Genomic DNA, 20,593 nt, shown 5'->3' on the forward strand with positions numbered 1-20,593 from the left:
CCGGAACCAAGCCTTCTACATCTGCCGGAAAATCGCCTCTCTCGATGGCAAAGGGTTGAACAACTTCGCCAACTCTTCTGGGAAAGGTGGACGAGAGAATATCTAACAAGTCTCCAAACGCGGACTAAGTGGCGTCGCGAAAATCCGATCCCTCTTCAGGTAGGAGCAATGGTTGTCCTTAAGAACGAAAATATCGCACCGCTACAATGGAAATTGGGTCGTATTGTGGAATTGCATCCAGGAAGTGACAACATTGTGCGGGTTGTGACTGTCAAAACAGGCACCGGAGTGACAAAACGCGCCGTCAATCGTCTGTGTGTGTTACCCATGGAAGACAGTGCGGTGACCGTGTAAGATTAATCGTAGCCATGTAGACCCTTTGTTTTTTTGTTTTTAGACGTGTACGGCCGGGCGGGAGGATGTTTCGTTTCATGCAGACTCGACCGATATCGGGTTTCGCCTCGGGTCGTACCGCCCTCAACCCTCGAGGGGCAATCTGGCCACTCGAGACATATGTGCCTTTAGTTCGTAGGAATAACTTGTTAAGAACACTTGTTTTGTTACTGTCTGAATATATACGCTAATTTAAGTCCACTGCGTATTTCTTTACTGCGAACTCATACCGACGGATAGTAACAAACAAAATTTATCCAAATTTTGACGTTTTTGATGCATTACAATAAATTTGATGGTCTTATTGGAATAAATCACCACAAAAATTTATACACATTTTAAATTTAGTTTTTTAAACAGTAATTGTTTATAATTTTATGCTATAATAAGGCCAGTAAAACTCTTTCCGAACATTTTCAGCATCAGTGGGTTAAAAAATCATAGTCAGGTTTCTCGCAAAATCATAGGAGACACTTTTTGTAGAGCGTTCAATTCTCTATAAAAATATGTGATTGAATTTTTTTCACGACACACGACGGGCTAGCAATAAAAATCAGAAGGTGCAAACAAAAATTTTCCCATGTTATTCTTATGGGAAATAGAAAAACGCGATGCGGACGGTCTTAATATTAATATTAAGAGCTCAACTTTTAACTGGTATTTTTTTACGTTGAAAAGAAACTTTTGAACCTCTTTGACACGAAAAAAAAAATTATTTTTTTTTTTTGAATCACCCTAATATATATATATATATTTTCTCCATTTTCAAATTGAATCTGGGGATGAAATTTAAAAAAAATCATTTAGAATCAGGAGAAAGAAACTCTTTGTATATATCGCATCAAATTCAAAATGAATTGATTGAAACTTGTACTGATGTTGTGAAGAGCAAAATAATTGAGGATGTGAATCAGGCATCCGTTTTTTACGTTTTGGCTGATGAGACTGCTAATATTAGTGACACAGAACAATTATCGACTGGAGTTCGGTATTTGCGTTGTGATCAAGATAATAAAAATTCAATAATTTGCGAAGAATTTTTAGGATATGTGCTGCAAGAACTGAATGCGAAAGCCATTTCAAAAACATTATCCACTTCCTAGAAGATTGCAATTTGGATTTAAATTAAAGTGTGTATTTTATACTAAGCCAGGGGGGTGCAAGTGCACCCCCTTGCACCCCGCTGCCGGCGCCCATGCCTACAATATATGTTTTCTGGAAATTATTTATTTTATTTACTGTCCCATAGTCATAGTAGAAAAGTACCGACAGTATGCAGTGTCTGTAATTAGGGATATCCGACCCGGCATTGAGGGGAGTAGATGTCTGACTACGCTCTGAAAGAAGCGTGTCTTCACAATCCCTTTCTGAAAACTAATACGAACTTTAATGTTAATTAGAACCATCCATAGTTATCACTACTAGAAAAAAAAGCCGGTTTTTAAATTCACAGCTCGTTGGCTGTACCATTTTCCAATTCCGAATCACTAAACGCGCGGTCCTCACTATCTCATTAATTATATTATTATTATTATTAGTGATTGGAAAAAAATCAAACACTAAGGTTGTACAGTTATTTGAGATATCGAGGAGCACCCGTTTAGTGACTCACCGTGTATATCGGCACGGAGTAGAACTAATGGAAGAATTACAGTTTCCCTGATTAAGAAGAGTCCGTTTTGACGACGACAGTTTGCACTACAAGATTACTACAGGACAATATGATGCTAATTTTACGATCTTATAAGAATATTACCGTCGCAACAACAAAGTTAGAGCTTCTTTATTACAAATTTGTAATAAAATTTGTTATAAAGGAACTATGGTTAAAGTGTTAACTCCAATAAACCACTATCGATACAAAAAACTAAATTAGTTCTTATTAAAATGAATAATGTGTTTGTTAGTAATAAGTAATGAATTTGCATTAACTTGAAAATAAGCTGCTTCTAAAGCGTGTTATTCAAACAAATATTCATTGTATAAGTGTAGTAGGGATCTACAAGGCCCACCAAACTGTTCACAAATGCTATTTTGTCCGTACACCTGAAGTATTACTAAGCGCGAAACTAAAGAATAGACGCTTGCCCCAAAATACGGATTATTATTACGGATAGTAAAACTTCATAATTTGTACTTGACTTCTAGACACATTGTCTGTTAAGTTTCTAGGATTTTAAATTATTTTAATAATATTTTTAGGAATTTAGAGTTTACAAAGGTTTTCGTCATTAACCTCGGATTTATAAATTACAAATGACTTCAATTTTATAGTCTCCGTTGTTATTTCAAATATGTTATTTACGTAATGTCAGTCAAATGTATGACTGTGGAAAAAAATTAAATGATCACATGTATCATGGCCTAATTTTTAGTGTGTTGAAATAAATGAAGAACGATTTGAACGCAAGTGATGTAATTTAATTAAATATGTAGATAATGTAGATATTAAGTTCTGTTCAATGCAGAAAACATGACTTTTTATAAGTAATGGATGATTGTAATGTATTAATTTTCAAAGATAGTTTATTTCCGCCCACGATTGGGAATTATAGATGCGAGTTATTTTTTCAGGGCTTTTCAATTATTTTATTTAGTTTGTTTAATGGTGCTAGCTATAAGACTAATGGTGCTAGTTGGTGCTAGCTCTAAACTATTAGGTGCTAGCTTTTCATTGTCTTTAAATTATATTGCGGGGCTAGCGTTAACTTAGCCCCCCCCCGAAAATAACCCTTTATTACATGGCTTTATTGAATAAAAACACACTTTTTTTTAATGGATCCAGCGAGTGCTAGCTCTAGACTATTAACCTACTGATTTTTACCATTAAAGAAAAAAAAGTGGGGGCTACTTTTTTTTTGGTTTTTAATTTTTTTTTAATACTTGCAGAGTGGTGCTAGCTATGAGACTACTGGTGCTAGCTGGTGCTAGGTCTAAACTACCTCGGACCAACTTTTCATGAGAATTAAATAATGTCGGGGGGCTAGCGTTAACTTGGCCCCCCCCGAAAGTAAAAGGCTTTTATTTCAATAATTAGGTGGTGCTAGCTTTTTGATTGGTGGTGCTAGCTGGTGCTAGGTTAGAACAACGAGGTGCTAGCTTTTGAGTAAAATTCATTAACTTGGTGGTGCCAAGTTAACGGACCCCTAGAATTGCACTCAAATTTTTAATTTCAGAAACGCCTTCAAGAGTAACGTTATTCAAAATGTACAGAAATTCCACAAAGTTAGCAGTCGAGTTAATTAATATTATTAATAGTAATATTATTATTTTACTGTATGTTCAACAGAATAAATCCAATTACTGAACATACTTGACATGGGTTGACAAGCCAACTCATTAACAAATAAGGAAAATAGAACAGGCCCAAGATGGCTACCCTACTGAACACCTGACGTCACAATAATTGGACCAGAATAATGGTTCTCTAAAAAAACAGTTTTTGTCATTCTACATGTTTTCGATTTTTGTTCATTTAAATTTCATCTCAGGAATTCCTGAATTTTCATAAGGTTAGAATTGGGTTTTTTAGTTCTTTATTTATCATCTCAAGTTCCAAGATTTATTTATTCTAAAACATGTCTTAATTTTTTAACAGTAGTATAACCAAACAATACTGATTCTATTAATGTACTTATATTGTACTAGTGTAAGCATTTAGTTTCTACTCTGCATACATAAATGCTGCTGATTTTTTTTTAAGAATAAAATACTTTTGCAAACAACAATATTTGCAAAAAATATTTACTAAATTTACACTTACCAGCCTTGATCCGACTCGCGAATATTCGTCAGGTTAAGTGAAGCGGCGCCATACGGAGAATCCGGTGACACTCTTGACACTCTTCCTTCATAACCTTCGCCGCTATGAGTTGGATAGCTTTCATACCAAATGTAAATTGGTATGTCCTGTCCCTTTAAAAATTACTAGTGTAGTTAATATAATATAAAAGTAGTGTTCGAAAAAACTCCACATTCAAAACTGATTCGAATTATTTTGAAAATTTAAAAAATGGAGTAGTTTTCAAGAACACTAATAATATTAAATGGTTTATGCATTAGCGTTTTAATGTGCAAATGCAAATAACTTTCCAAACTACGTAAGGTACGATCCAATGACCCATGCTGAGACCAAAAACCTTACACAGCCGGGCAATAACGGTCTCAACTTTAATAAGCGTCGTAAACCAAATGACAATACAATAAAACAAACCATAATAGTCTAAAAACCTTTTGACACAATAATAAATTTTACATGTATATGTTACAAAAAAATATAACTATCTAATTAAAAATTGTATACAAATACGTAACATTTTCGTGTTATAAAATTCTTTATGGTGTCAAGTAGCATTTCATTTTACTACATAAAGCAGAAGCAAAAATATCCATTCAAATATGTTTTCAATAATTCTTTGTTTTGCTGTTTTGTTTTATTAAAGCATATGTTTATGTTCAGCAAATACCGATGAGTAAAAGATATGCCTCCATTAACTGACATCAAAGACCCCAAAAATTTTTATAATAAAAGATATCAATAAAATGAATATCCGATTTCGATGATATTATTTTAACTCTGAATGCATTATATACATGGACAGATCCACGTTACATAGATATATATTATATATATATATACATTATATATAGCGCATTGCAAAATGATATAAATACGCATTTTTTTTATTTGCTATCAACGAAAAAATAAAAATTTTACATGTTTGCTAAAAATGAAAGCAGTACAACTTATTGTTAAACGAATATCTTTTCGTAATACTCACTAATTTAATCTTTAAGGGGTGTTGCACATTTAAAATAGCAGGACAAAATATTTAAATGAATATTTCTGCAATAAATAAAGAAGCGGCTAATAGAGATGAAGAGAGACAGATACAGAACAACCTACATATAGCAAAATGAAAAACATGTAAACCAAGCTAACATAATTTACAGTCATCGAACAAAAACAATTGTGTTAAAAATTTATAACGGACTGTCAAAATCATGCTAACTCTTAAGAAAAACTTAAGGAAATTGTTTTCGTGATTACTGAAAAAGTGAGTGAGAACAGATTTTTTTAAGTGAACTCCACAAATAATGTGCAGGTAAGTCCATTTAGGATAATACAAGAATTAATTGTTTTCTTCGTAACAAATACTTTCAAAATTTAAAATCTGAAATGATGATGAAATATTAAGTTGTAATGTACCTCTGTTAAAATCATCTGCACATACAAAAATGACTGTTTAACATAATTTGATAAAGCACAAGACTTTAACAATGTACAAAATCATGATTGATGAAAATGACGCCAACATTATCTGCTCTCCTTATCCCATTAGAAGTAAATACTTCACTATGGCCAGTCACAGTAACAACAAACCAATTAATCGAACGGAGGCGATTTGTGGTTTGCACTTTAACGCCTCCAAATAAAAAATCAACTAACTTGAACTTCACAGAAATTTTAAATTTATAACATATTTACAATTTACTAGTGTCGTGAAATTGAACTTACTAATATTTTAAGTAGTAAATTGTAAATATAAAATGTTTATGTAAAACTTGAATAAACGTTACTGGAAATTTCAGTCCACAAGATCTGTAACATCTGATAAAATAAATGTAATCAGAGAATATCAAGCATGGATGTTCAAACGCTGAAAATATCATTCATTAATACATATAAATAGCTCGATACGCAAATACTACAGCATAGAATATAGTTCCATGTGTAAAAAATAATTGTTTATTTTTTCAGTACTTTAAATGTATGTAGAAACTACTACTTCCCGAGCGTAAGCTAAGGAAGTATTGTAATAGGTTCGATTCGATGAGTGACTGCTTTCATGTTTTCTCGACGTTTCATGGCCCGTAGAGTATGAAAAAGTAGGTCTCTGATTTCCACCTATCTGTGTCTATTGTCCAAATATTCTGATGAACTTAAAGCAAGAATATAATTAAAAGTTAATCACAGCAAAAAAAACGCTATTGATCATACTGCGAATAGTATGTACTAAAGTAAATCAAAATGGTATTTAATAAATTCCGAATTAAATATAAAGCACAAAACCCCATAGCCATAAATTTAACAGCTTCCGAATTTAATGATCACTTTGCAAATGTTGCTACCCAAATAGCAAATAATTTAACGAATGTGACACAGTTTAACGAAGAGTCAAACAAATCACCTTTACAATCATTTAGTTTAAATTATACCGCTGAATTTGAAATTGACTGATTAAATGCATAAAATCGAGCTATGCTGTCGATATGTATGATCTTAACTCAAGAATCATAAATTCATAAAACATATTTCTTACATAATATCTACACCACTGTCGTATACATATATTCAATAAATGCATATATGAGGTAGTTTTTCAAAAGACAGCAACAATTCTGGTTTTCTAACGTGTTACTATCAAAATGTACGTGGTTTAAGATCCAAAGTCGCAAATTTTGACAACTCGATAGTCGCTACTGAGTATGACGTATGCTTAAGCGAAACATAGCTAACAAAATATATTATCAACTGTGAGCTGTTTCCATCAGATTTCAACGTTTATCCAGGCGATCGCAATGTGCCATGAGTCAACAGGGGTGGAGGCCTTTTAATTGCTCATAAAAACAATTTCTCTGTGAAATTTTAAAAATGGACTCAGTTACTAAGTTAGTTCCCACTATCGATATCGTTGGAATTAAGGTTTCTCTTAATGAGACCGCCCACTTTTACGTAATTGTATTATATTATTATTCCCCCGTCTGTTAAGTTAGAAGTAATTTCAGCACGAAAGGGTACAGGGGCGGGGCTTAAGTTGCGCGACTTGTAGCCGGGCCATTAGTGGCGTAACATCGATGCATTGAGAAGGGAGACTCGGCTGAGTTATACTTCTTTCAAAAACAATTAAAAAAAAGAGCAATTTCTACAAAAGAATACAGACAACCATTTAATAAAAATAAATTAATTTGCTTGTTAAAAAAATAGACTTACGTAACAATAAATTATGATAATCTATCACACAAAATTTGGTATTTTTAATTATTAAACGAGTTTATAATGTGAGGGATTATAGCATGAGTAAAAAATTTCACGAACCCCTCATTATAAACCAGTATCATATACTATTTTATAGTCGACTAGTCTTAAATCAACAGTTAAATCTTTAGAAAAAGCGGGGTTAAAACTCTGAGAATAAACAACTTATGACTATAATTATATGGTTTTTAATTTTCTGGGTCAATTTATTGATACCGTAAAGTCGGATTATAATAAGGCTTAACGTTTTTTGTCTTTAACGTCGAAGTAATAATCACAGTTCATATTCTAGCATAATTGTCGTTTATAACTAGAGCTTCGACTGTACCGTAATTTAACAGTTATTATTGCTCACTGAAAATTACCTTTTTACTTCTTTTACATACTTTTTTATTCAACTCATACATCAAATACAGCACTTAACAATTGTTTAAATTCTTTTTCTATAATGTCAACGCTAATAAAATAGAAAAGTGACATTTTTATTAACCGCAATAATATTTTAATATTTCAAAATCGAAATATTCATCGCCGCTGCCACTGCTTGCACGATATTTGTAAGGCCAAACCAAAACAATGTTCTGCGCACTCCCACCACCTTGTACCCTTTCGTGTTGAAAGCTACTCTATCAAACTTTAAAAACGTTCTTTGAAACACTATCCCTATTAGACTACTTTTACAATGATGACGTAATAGTCGTAGATTTTAAAATTTTGTCATTTACCAGTGAACTTCGAGTCCAAAATGCCAACAGTTTCTGTTTAGTGTTAGATGAAATGTTCTAATCTATTTTTTGCAGAATGTGCTGTCAAAAGGTAAGTATCCAAATTTTTATCACAGCTATATTTTTTAATCTGTCACATTTTCAAACAATTGCTTTAAGGTATTGATATCTTACTGCTTTCAATTAAACGGGAGAAGTAAGCACGCAGAATATGAATTAATTTTATTGTTCAGGTCGCCTGCGCAAAGAAGTTTTCAATAACTCAGCATATTGGGGTAGCCTTCACAAAAATAAACTGAAAAATTCCACAAATGTGAAGTCACAAAGTCTACTCGAAGAATCTTTCTTGAACACACAGAAGATGAGACATCTACAAGAATATTGTTTCGAATTGTGTGAGGCATTCCTCAGTGCCGATATTCCTTTATCAATTCTGAATAATCCCAAGCTACAATCATTTCTTAAAAGGCGTACCACGAAGTCAATTTCCGATGAGAGTAATACCTTAAGAAAAAACTATGTGGACAAAGTGTTTCAAAAAACAAAGCACTCTATATATAAGGAAGTTTAATAAATTATCCCATCGGTCGAAAAACGTGATCGGTTTTAACCCGATTCTGAAATTTATACACTATGCTTTTTTTTTGTTTTCGAAATATCATCGCAGACACTTTAAAGAATGTTTGTAACTTATTATAATGTGAATTATATTAAAAGGTTGGGAAAATCATACGTAATATTAGTGTGATTTAAACCATACTCTCGATTTTATTATAGCAGAACGGGATTTTTTTTTTATTTTATAAATTACGGAAACTAATGGCGTGTCATATATGCATAAAAAAATTGGTCAAAGTTTATTTCGACAGAACTTCCCTCGCTCCTGAAACAAATCCCGCTTATTCAAAAAATTATAAAATTTAATTTTGCGATTCCTGTTTTGAGATAACCTCTACATAAAAAGTAAAAGCCAACGGCGTCAATAATATCCCCCGCAGCCCCTGTGCCGCGAGGGCGCAAATTGCAAGGTACACCATGGTCCGCGCAAGTACGAACGATAGAAAATATATTTAAACCAGATAACGAACGGGAAAATGAACTCTTAGTGTTATTACTGATTACATGGTTAATGTCGAGCATTTATGTTTATACTTCGAAAGAATTCAACTATAATTACGTACAAGCATCAGTGACCGCATAAGCGAAAATGAAATTTGATTGATTTTGTCTCCTTAAAACAGAGGAGTGGACTGATGATTAATACAGCAAAACGGTCCCAACATTATTTAGGGTTAGGAGCTGTTATTGTAATAAAAATTATTTGCGGTGTGACATTCCTGTAATTTTCGAGTAAATGGGTTGAACCGTTCTTGGTTTGATTAAAAAAAAAAAGGTGTAACGAGGATGATGAAGAGATTCGAACCTCACTATTGCAGACCTTTCTCGAATGCTTGGAAACTAGAAATTAGTCATCTCTTAGGGCCCCAACTCAAGCAGCTACAACACAGTTGTTCGAACGCGCGCGATATCGGTTATCTGCAGCGAATACTGCACAGATATGTTTGTAAAGTAATTGTGATTAAAACTAAACGAGTTTAAAACATATTTATTATTAAAAATTTAGAAGAGATGGCATCACGTTATTGGTGGAGATGGTTGGACAAATTCTGGTTAGCGTTTAACCATCTACATGATATTCCCAATATACTTACATATTATACACAATTTGACAACAATCAATTACTTACGCTCAGGAAGTAAAAAATGCGTTCAGGTAACAAGTTATTCTATATTTTTGGTACGAAACCTACCCTAATTTCACTGCAAACTCAACGGATAACAACATGTTATAGTTTTTTAATTCCTCAGCTTACGTTCGGGAAGTAAATATAATTAAATTTTTCACATCTTTTCGTTACAGGCTCTCCATACGTCAAATTTAAAAAATTGGTCTAAAGAGTTTAGACAGTACTTCCCTCTCTGCCGGAAACTTGACGACTGCATGCCTATTATGTTTTTTTTCTCATTACATTTTTGTAGTGGGAATTTAAAAAAAAATTGTGATGACGTCATCAACATTTTTGCAAGGACACGTATATCAGTTGGGATAGATGTAGTGTAATACTAAGAATAAAATTATTGTGTTCCCAAATTTTCGGGAAAATGAATTGGGTCGTTTTGAATATTGATTTCTTATAATCAATAAAATAACGAAACAATTTACTCACGTATACGGCGCCGGTGTGTAATATCTAGAGAGCGGATTTCTGTCGGGCTAGGCAAGGCCAAACTCGGTACGGCTCGCACGGGATGCGAATTCATTGCCGTTGCGGACTGCACTTCGTTTATTTGAGATTAGAATAACGTTGTTTCGTTGCACTCTGCTGTTAATTCCCGTTCTCATTTACTTAGCCGTTTGATTAATAAATCGTTAATTATATTTATGGAATCCAGCACGTCCCCCCCTATAATCGTGACGTAGCCCGACAGAAATCCGCTGTCTAGTAATATGAGGGGCAACTGAAAATCGTTTATGTATAAACATTCTTAATTTAAGATGACAAGCGTAACAGCATACGTGAGAGTCAAACAGAAAAACTGTAAACAAAACGACCATCGGTTTTATTCCTTCGACTTCCGCTTATTATATAAAACATTGCGTTTTATTTTAATTCTTGACGGTGAAATTCACAATTGGTTGATTATAAACATGTCTATTTCGCATTCGCGGAACCAAGTGACCGCATAAAACAAATGCAGGTCTGTAATGTTAAAGTCGATGTAAATAAGCGTGCTACCCTTATGTTTCAACCGAGTTTTTCCTTTAACAAATTTTGTGTCTACCAAATTGGGTTGGTTGGGGTGTAATACTAATAATAAGTGTTGCCTTTAATTTAATCAATAAAATAAATTGACTTCATTAATTTTTTTGAACCACCTCTTAAGAAAATCTAAAAAATATGAATGGAATGATAAATCACAAGTACAAACTCATCATATTTTTTGCATTTTAGATACGATTTATTCGGCAAACTTTTGAGCTGACGTCATCAGTTTTTTGTAGAAGATAACCAAATATATTTTGACTAAAAATTTATTATGCTCTTTATAACCTTACAACATCTGCAAGATTTCAAAGCATTCGGTTTTGTAGTTCCTGATTAAATCAATAAAATAAATTTACGCATTCATTAATTTTTTTGAGTCACGCTGTATATGCAAATCGAAAAAATTTGAATGGAATGATAAATCACAAGAAGAGACTCACCATATTTTGTACATTTTAGATAGAATTTATTCAGCAAAATTTTGTGGTGACATCATACATTTTTTAGGGGGGACGACCAAATACGTTTTGATCAAAAATTTACCATGCTTATGATAATTTTAAAATATCTTCAAGATTTCGAAGCATTCGGTTTTGTAGTTCCTGAGTAAATCAGTAAAATAAATTTACGCTTTCATTTATTTTCTTGAATCACCCTGTATATGCAAATCCAAAAAATATGAATGGAGTGATAGATCACAAGTACAGACTGATCATATTTTGTACATTTTAGATATGATTTATTCGGCAAATTTTCGAGCTGACGTCATCAAGTTTTTGGAGGGGATAAGCAAATATATTTTGACTAAACATTTATTATGCTCTTTATAACCTTAAAGCATCTGCAAGATGTCAGAGCATTCCGTTTTGTAGTTCCTGATTAAATCAATAAAATATATTTACGCATTCATTAATTTTTTTGAGTCACTCTGTATATGCAAATCCAAAAAATATGAATGGAGTGATAAATGACAAGTACAGGCTCATCATATTTTGTACATTTTAGATATGATTTATTCGGCAAACTTTCGAGCTGACGTCATCAAGTTTTTGGAGGGGATAAGCAAATATTTTTTGACTAAAGATTTATGATGCTCTTTATAGCCTTAAAACATCTGCAAGATTTCAGAGCATTCGGTTTTGTAGTTCCTGATTAAATCAATAAAATATATTTACGCATTCATTAATTTTTTTGAGTCACCCTGTATATGCAAATCCAAAAAATATGAATGGAGTGATAGATCACAAGTACAGACTCATCATATTTTGAACATTTTAGATATGATTTATTCCACAAACTTTTGAGCTGACGTCATCAAGTTTTTGGAGGGGATAAGCAAATATTTTTTGACTAAAGATTTATGATGCTCTTTATAGCCTTAAAACATCTGCAACATTTCAAAGCATTGTGGTTAGCAGATTAAAAATTAAATTTCAAAATATTGTTTTATAATTTTGATTTTTTCCAAAAATCTGGACGTTTCGGGTGAAAAGTCGATTCAGAGTTGTAAACTACATGTGTAGGACTATGTTATTTTATACAATTGAAAACCCATTTACTATGTACAATTTTGAAGTGACGTCATCGCATTAGTGGTGGGGATGATTAGACAAATTTTGGTTAGCGTTTTACCATCTACATGATATTCTTAATATAAGTACAAAATTTCACAACAATCGGTCGAGTACTTTAGGAGATTATCTGTCTAATAAAAATCCGGGACGGCAGACGGACAGACGGACAGACGGACGGACAGACGGACAGACGGACAGACGGACAGACGGACGGACGGACAGACGGACAGACAGACGGAAATGGGAGACCTATTTCTTCGTCTTCTAGGGGTCATGAAAGATCGAGAAAACGTAAAAGTAGAGAGTCGGCCGACGGACTCGATTACAATACTTCCTTTGCTTACGCTCGGGAAGTAAAAATCATTTTAGAATGATGTATGATAAACATTTTTAATGTTTTTATTCTTTTGAGACATTAACATGTTTTTTGCCGCTTCGGTCTTCTAACTTTTTAATTTTTAGAAAATTGTAAGTATTTCGATTACACATTGCTAATAGTTATATAATACTTAGTCGAAGCATGAATAAAATGACAAGAGCTCTGTACATTCAAACAATGGCAACTAATTTTACGTTATGTACATATACACTAGACCACGAAGTTAAGTAATAACTTTAAAAAACTTTTCTTTACAAACAATAACGATCTTCCTTCTAAAACACTTCAATATTGTTGTTATTCAGAAAGATAACTAAGACTCATCTATAACAAGGTATATCTTTGATATAAAAGTTTGTGCACATTATCCAGAGGTCGATTCATCTTCTATTCAACTTCGGGATTATTGCCTCAGAATGTTATTTAAGTAATGATCAAGAACAGGTATAGTGCAATTCGTATATAGATTACATTTCAGCTTATTTCAGCTCTACCGTGGAAGGAAAGATAGCACTATCATACTCTTTACATATTTGATTAACAGGTATACTTGGACGTATTTTATATATTTTTACATAATGACCGGCATTCAGACAAGACTTCTGTCATTACGGGTACTAAAACCAAGTAGTGATATGCATTGGTTAGCTAAATAAAAAACTTTTGAGATCCTAGAACTACAGCACACAAATTCACCCACTTATTATGTTGTCTATTTTATGGGGTTTGTGGTTCAAATGGGCCCTTGCTATATTATTATTAAACAACCTGATTATAAAAGACCGTACATCAAGTTGTTTTTGAAATATTTGTTACTGCATTTTTAATTAGAATTTGTCGTTTTCTTGAGGTAGGTTTCAGATCTTTTTGGAACTGAATTATTAGTTGCCTACTTATCAAGGTGAAAAACATCGAAAAAACGGCAAAAGTTGCTTTGTGATGAGTCACAATAGATCATCACAACGAAGAGTCAAAATTCATGAAATTTCAAAGTCGACTTGACGAAATCTTTTATTACTATATACAGTGTTATTCCGAGGTTTGACTAAAAATTTAAAACGCAACCAACAATACAACTGCATAGCAGTCTTTGCTGTTTATCATATTTTTTAGTAAAACACAGCTAGCTCTTTAGTTTTGATAATTTGGATATAAAATAAATAAAAAAAAATCAAAAACAAACAAATTCAGAACAAGAGCTCGTCAGGGTATCACCTGTGGATACTGTGCTCTATACAAATGTCAAGCAGTAACCGTATTTTTTGCAAACACCATACATCAATTTTTTTAAACATATTTGTGCATCAATTCTACCGAAGTGTCAATTTGAACGTGGCAGTATTGGTCAATATGTCTGCGTTGTTATGACAAAACAGATGACCATGTTTTACTTAAAAAAATGGTATGAAACATCAAGGATGGTTTTAAAATTGTATTTTTGGTTGTGTCTTTCACTTTTAGGCGCATAGCTTATCGTGAATAACCATATACCTTGTATTAAATGCATTAATTTTGAAAATTATACGTTCTTACAAATCATTTATATTAAAAAAAAATTATTTGCCCCCGAAACTTCTCATCATAAACTGGCGACACGGTTGAAAGCTGTCTGCTTTTAAAGTGAAAACTGAGACTATAAAAGAATTAATTTTAGGTTTTCTTAAAAAAGTTCCGTAACATTAATAAACATGAATTCAAAACTATTAAGCTTTACCACAGTACCCTACACCCGTCTTCATGCCGAAAAAATGTAAAAGCAATGTAGGCTGATTTAACTCCTCACATTTTTTTCTTTGAATTTAAAATTTTTGCGTTTCAGAGAATTTAAACAACAACTAAGATTCTGTGAGACTGAATAACTTCACTGTAATGTTGCTTCAAGCATCAAACCCTGCTTAAGACTTCTCCATTGGCCACCACAGTAAGAGAGCAGACTGGTTGAAATCCTACCGTTTCGCCTACCTTCTTCTGCCATTGCAACACATACGGCACAGGATGTCCATCCGGAAATTCCACATGACAGTTGAATACAACTGATTCTCCCAAAATAGCTGTAATGTGGATGTAACCATCTTGGGTACAGAATGCTGTAAAATAAAAAAATTATATACATTTATTTTCTGACATCGTTGAAAATAGTTGCATTTCATAACATAATTTTCTGATGACGTCATCAATATTTTCTGGATTCGATTAATAAAATAAATTGCTCCATTCATGTAGAGATAGAATGACAGGAATGAGCAACCAATGTTAACAAAACGCGGGCAAAAGAACTCCACTCAAGAGCCGTTTATAACCCTTTCTGTATTACATCAGAAGCGGTCGGTTGTCAACAGAGGATCAGAGGCCGTGCACTTTGGCTAAGAATGGGTTCACAGTAGTCTGTGGTTCACAGGTAGCAAATAATCAAAGAATTTTACCCTTACCCATTCATAACCCTTATCATTAACATGGATTAAATACATACATATGTACGTAATCAATGTCAGTAATTTGCCAGATGTTAATTTTTGTATCGTATGTTCAGCCCCTCCATAAGCGCTTTCGAGCACGCCATTCGAACAACCAGTTTCTCAGAGGAGCTAGAAAAATCATTTATGATCGAACGCCCGGTATCAGGCGCTTTTTCAAATTATCTTACTTCCTCTCATTCTACCTCCACGCTCATTTGTTACTTTTTTAAGCCACACTATAAAGTTATGCTAAACGGACGAACGTCAACGAAATTTAGAGTTAAAAACGGCGTGAGACAGGGAGATCCATTATATAGACAACATTATTCAATGTAGTATTAGAAGTAGCGATACGAGAAAATGGAATAGAAGAGCTAGTGGATGGTATTTGCGGACGATGTTGTAACAACGACTAGAATAGAAGAAAATTCAAAAAAGGAGTCAGTAAAGGTCAAAGGATTGATCATCAACGACAGTAATACAAAGTTAATGAAAAAAGAAGAAATATTATGAACAAATCAAGATGAAAATAAAACGGAAGGTTCGAAATGCGAATTGGACGTGGTAACAAAATAAAACTACTTGGAAGCGGAATTGACAAATATGTACAAGTGAAAAAAATTTGTCCAAAGTTATTTCGACAGAACTTTTCTCCCCCCTGAAATACGAGTACAATAAAACAAATCCAGCTTTTTCGAAAAATTACAAAATTTGATTATGGGAATTTAATTTTTTTATGAGAACCCTTTTACGTTAAAATAAAGGTATGTATGTAACGTTAAAGTAAATGTAAACAGGCGTGTTGGGCGTACGTTCCAGTGTAATACTAATGATAACAGTATTGTATTCTCAAATTTTCGGAAAAACGGAGTGAGCCGTTCCCGATTTAATCAATAAAATAAATTGACTCATTCATTAATTTTTATGAGTCACCCTGAATATGAAATTTAAAAACTTTAATATGTAGGAATATCCGGGATTCTTCCGATTTTTTCGGTTGGCAGAACCGTTACACCAACTAGCGGGAATTTTAAATTCTACGCTTACAAATACAATAATAAATCCCAAATAGAGATTCATCATATTTTATTATTATTATTATTATTATTATTATGAGTAATCCCTCAACAGGCTGAGAGCCCAATTACTGAGGAATAAAAACTAGAAAATAAAGGCAAAAACAACTAAGTTATTATAGAATTAGACACTGAAAAACTGCTTAATTTTTGCTGGCGAAGTACTAAATATATCAATTTCCGATTCCACCTCTCTATAGTTTTGAAGCATTTGATATACTGGAGACGATTTCAATATGTTTGTTCTTGGGACAGGCATATGCAACAAAGAATATGATCTTAAACCTGGTTTTAGCACACGTAGCTTTAGGATCTTAAGAAGATCTTCACATTTGATACGATAATTTAAAATATTATGTAACATTATGATAGAAGCTGCTTTTCGCCTGCAGACCAAACTCTGATAGCCAAATCTACGTAACAGTATATCATTTGGAATTCCTCTTGTAGGGTAAACACCATCACAGATATAAGACAGGAATTTTAAGAATCGACGCTGCATTTTTTCCAACAGAGAAATGTAGGTTTGATAAAAAGGGCTCCATACCACCGACGCATACTCCAAGACGGATCTGACGTATGATAAAAAGAGAAGCCTTAGCACATCAAGGTCTTTAAATTCCGCCGCGTTGCGAACAACAAACCCTAATGATTTATGCGCCGATGTCGAGATAACCTCATAGTGTTTGTGGAAACTTAATTTAGCATCATACGTGACACCCAAGTCACATACATAATCAGGGCGTTGCAGGACTTTTTGATCCAAGACGTAGTTGTATACAACATTTGAAAGTTTATTCGAATATGACTTGACGATGCATTTATCGGCGTTTAACAGCAAATTGTTTTTTTCCGACCATACCAACACACGATTCAAGTTGTCTTGCAGACGAATACAATCCAAAGATGACTGTACGCGAAAAAAGATTTTCAAATCATCTGCATAAAGCAAGGAAGGAACGTCCAAAACATCTATAATGTCATTGATATACATTATAAACAACAATGGTCCCAAGACCGAGCCCTGCGGCACACCAGATGTCTGTGGAAACTGACGTGAGGAGCAACTATTACAAAATACATACTGATATCTGTTGCTTAGATAAGATTTAAAGACACTAAGCAAACCATCGGAAAAGCCAAAACTCTCCAGTTTATGCAGTAGAATACGATGATCAATGCGATCAAAAGCCTTGCTAAAATCCAAATAAATGCAATCAACTTGAAGATGTTTGTCAAACATTTCTGAGATATATTGCGTCTTGATCATCAAATTCGTGACAGTCGACCTTCCTGTAATGAAACCATGCTGCATCGGTGACAAGTGCTGCGAAACATGAGAAAAGATGCGAGCATGCATTTGCACATTTTGGATAGGATTTGTTCGGCAAAATTTTGAGATGATGTCATTCGACACGGATTCACACACCACAAGTACAGGAATATCTTATTTTATAAAAGAAAACTTTTTATTATAAATTTTGGAGATGACGTCGTCAAATTGTTGGTGGGGATGATTAGCCAAATCTTGGTTAGTACATATTTACATGATATTTCTAACATACGTACAAAATTAGACAACACTCGGTCCAGCAGTTTCGGAGATTACGTGTCTAATAAAAATGGATACAGACAGACGGACGGAAACGGGAGACCACTTTTTCGTACTCTACAGAAAATATGAAAGTGGCAATTCGGCAGATGGACTCGATTACTTACTTCCTTAGCTTACGCTCGGGAATTAAAAATTGAAGGAGTATTACTTCTTTTTAATGCAGTTAAGAGACGTGAGTATAGAAGAGTAGATTGTTTATTAAATATTACTAATTGCATAAAAAACAATTACAAAAATAATGATGTTAGTGTGATTAAACACTAACATAATGATGTTTTGATTTTAAGAGAGGTGTACAATCTAGGTATTGCACAACGAGGAAGGGGTTATTGCCATACTTGTAGGTAGAAGGTTTTAGCTCCACCCCCGAAAAACCCCTCGTAAGTCGGCATACCGACACTCAGATGATTCTGTTTGTAACACTCTTCATGTAACTCTCGAACCACAAGTATCTCGAAACAAAGTAAACGTATTTTTATTGTTACTGGGTGTTTTATTCAATCTATCAACATTCGACTTTAACGAGTCAAAACAAGAGGTGCAGCTGAACAAAATCGCAGCAAAGTGCGAAAAAGGAGAACTATTAGGACGTCATAAAAAAAAACAGGCAACGGGTAAAACCACTGATTCATGTTAATAAAAGGCAGAACGCCGAGATTCGAAATGTTATCTACGAAATGTATAAAAAAAAGTATATTTTTTATACATATAGTTATAGTGCACATTTCTTTCTTTCATACTATAATTACTAATTTTAGCAGAACACGTTACTTGAACCACCTTGCAAAATAAACTATCAGAAACTGAGATTTCTACTGCTTGTATAGCTTCGTTATGGAAAGTTTTGCGCAATATTGGGTTTCGTTACAAACAAGATGATCCGAGACCTGAGTTCATGGAATTGCCCAATGGCGTCATGAAACGTCACACTTTTCTCCAAGAATTTGAAAAACTAAAAAATGAGAGATTGTTCCGATTTGTTTTCTTTTTTAGACGAGACATGGATTTTCCAAGATAGTACCATCGGTTATTCCTGGCAGGATTCAAGCGTGAAAAGCCTACAAAAAAACTAAAACTGGAGGTGCAAGGTAATTACATATATACATATATGTTTGAAAACTATATGAACATAATATTTTAATAAAACAGAATACATATTTTCATTTGCGACACCGAACTGGTATTCTCGTTTAATACAAATGATGGTGATTATCATAGCGACATGGACCAAAATAATTTTTTACATTCGTTCAAACACCAACTACTGTTAGCCAAATTAGAAGAACCATCTCTTATCATCATAGACGGTAAACCCAAATTCAACGCCAACGTGGTGGTTCCGTACGTAGCAATGACGGTACCGTTTGCCGCGGAAAATTCATATGCGGATTTCATACACGGTTTTAGCAGCAGGGCATATGGGAACACACATAAATCGGCGCCGGTGTCGATGAGGAATTTTTTCCCTGTGGTCCTCTCGGTGACGAAGAAACGGGGCGACGTTGTTGTAGGGGTAGTGGGGAAGGCGTCAACGACCGTCGTTAACGACTGCCCTCGGCGTTTCCCGCCGGTACGGAACTGTACCTACACACACGGCTTGTCGCATCTTCTTGACTTGTCGCCGAAACGCCTGTAATACCAGCATATACCGCTGTCGCTCTTCACTCATTGTTGCGATCGCAATTCGACACAGGCATTTTCGATGGCAGTTTACCATAAATTTGTGGCCGGCATTGTATATGATAGTCTTACAGGACCATTTGAATTACTCCCCGGATTGACGGGTGCTAATTATCTTCAGTTTTTGCGATGTGATTTGCCACAACTGCTACAGAAGATGCCTGTAGACTGTCGTAGTAGTATGTGGTTTTTACATGATGGGGCTTCAATCCACTTCAGCCGTATGATGCGTCGATTTTTAGATGCAAATTGTTATCCATGTTGGTGGATTGGACGAGGAGAAGGCTTAGTAGCTTTGTCTCTCGACTGAACTCCCTTTTAATTTTACTTGTGGGGTCACATAAAGGAGTTGGTCTCTGCCATAGAGGTAATATGTCAGGAGGAAGCGTCCCCCATTTAACTAATGTTAAAGAAACACCGGCAAAGGAGCTGCACACAAGAGCCATTTATGATCCTTTCCGTACTATATCGGAAGCGGTCGGTTGTCAACAGAGGATTAAAGGCGGTTCACTTTGGTTACGAATGGGTTCATGGCTAGCAAATGATAAAACAATTTGACCCTTACCCATTCATGACCAATACCATTAACATCGATTAACTACATGTGTTACCGGCAATCTGTATAATTAGGTATTCTATACAATACCTAGGCAATGTACAGAATTCCCTCTCAACAAGTACTTTCGAGCGCGCCACTGGAACAGCTTCTCCGAGGAGTTGAAAGAGCCATTTATGATACCAGTCGAAAGCGCGGTATCTCGCGCTTTGTCAAAGTTCTTTCCTGCTCTTATTCTACCTCCACGGTCTATGCGGAAGAAATAAGATCGG

At 34.1% G+C, this 20,593-nt stretch overlaps 1 protein-coding gene across 12 annotated transcripts in view; it reads right to left on the reverse strand.

Moving 5' to 3' along the window:
- The window catches only part of LOC135132413 (protein turtle), a 257,464-nt gene that overhangs the window by 81,651 nt on the left and 155,220 nt on the right, over nt 1-20,593 (reverse strand). For 9 of the 12 annotated variants that reach the window (XM_064060557.1, XM_064060548.1, XM_064060572.1 and 6 more), the window contains 2 exons: nt 14,889-15,025; nt 4,157-4,308 (listed from right to left, as the gene is read on the reverse strand). In XM_064060557.1, the coding sequence (XP_063916627.1) occupies nt 4,157-4,308; nt 14,889-15,025 (289 nt within the window). The remainder of the gene's footprint in view (nt 1-4,156; nt 4,309-14,888; nt 15,026-20,593) is intronic. The other 3 variants (XM_064060531.1, XM_064060510.1, XM_064060517.1) reach the window with 2 other exon arrangements.

The sequence above is a fragment of the Zophobas morio genome, unplaced genomic scaffold (genome assembly GCF_036711695.1).
Source record: "Zophobas morio isolate AGI-343-1 ecotype UQ-CSIRO unplaced genomic scaffold, CSIRO_AGI_Zmor_V1 ptg000002l, whole genome shotgun sequence".
Taxonomy (NCBI): Eukaryota; Metazoa; Arthropoda; class Insecta; order Coleoptera; family Tenebrionidae; genus Zophobas; species Zophobas morio.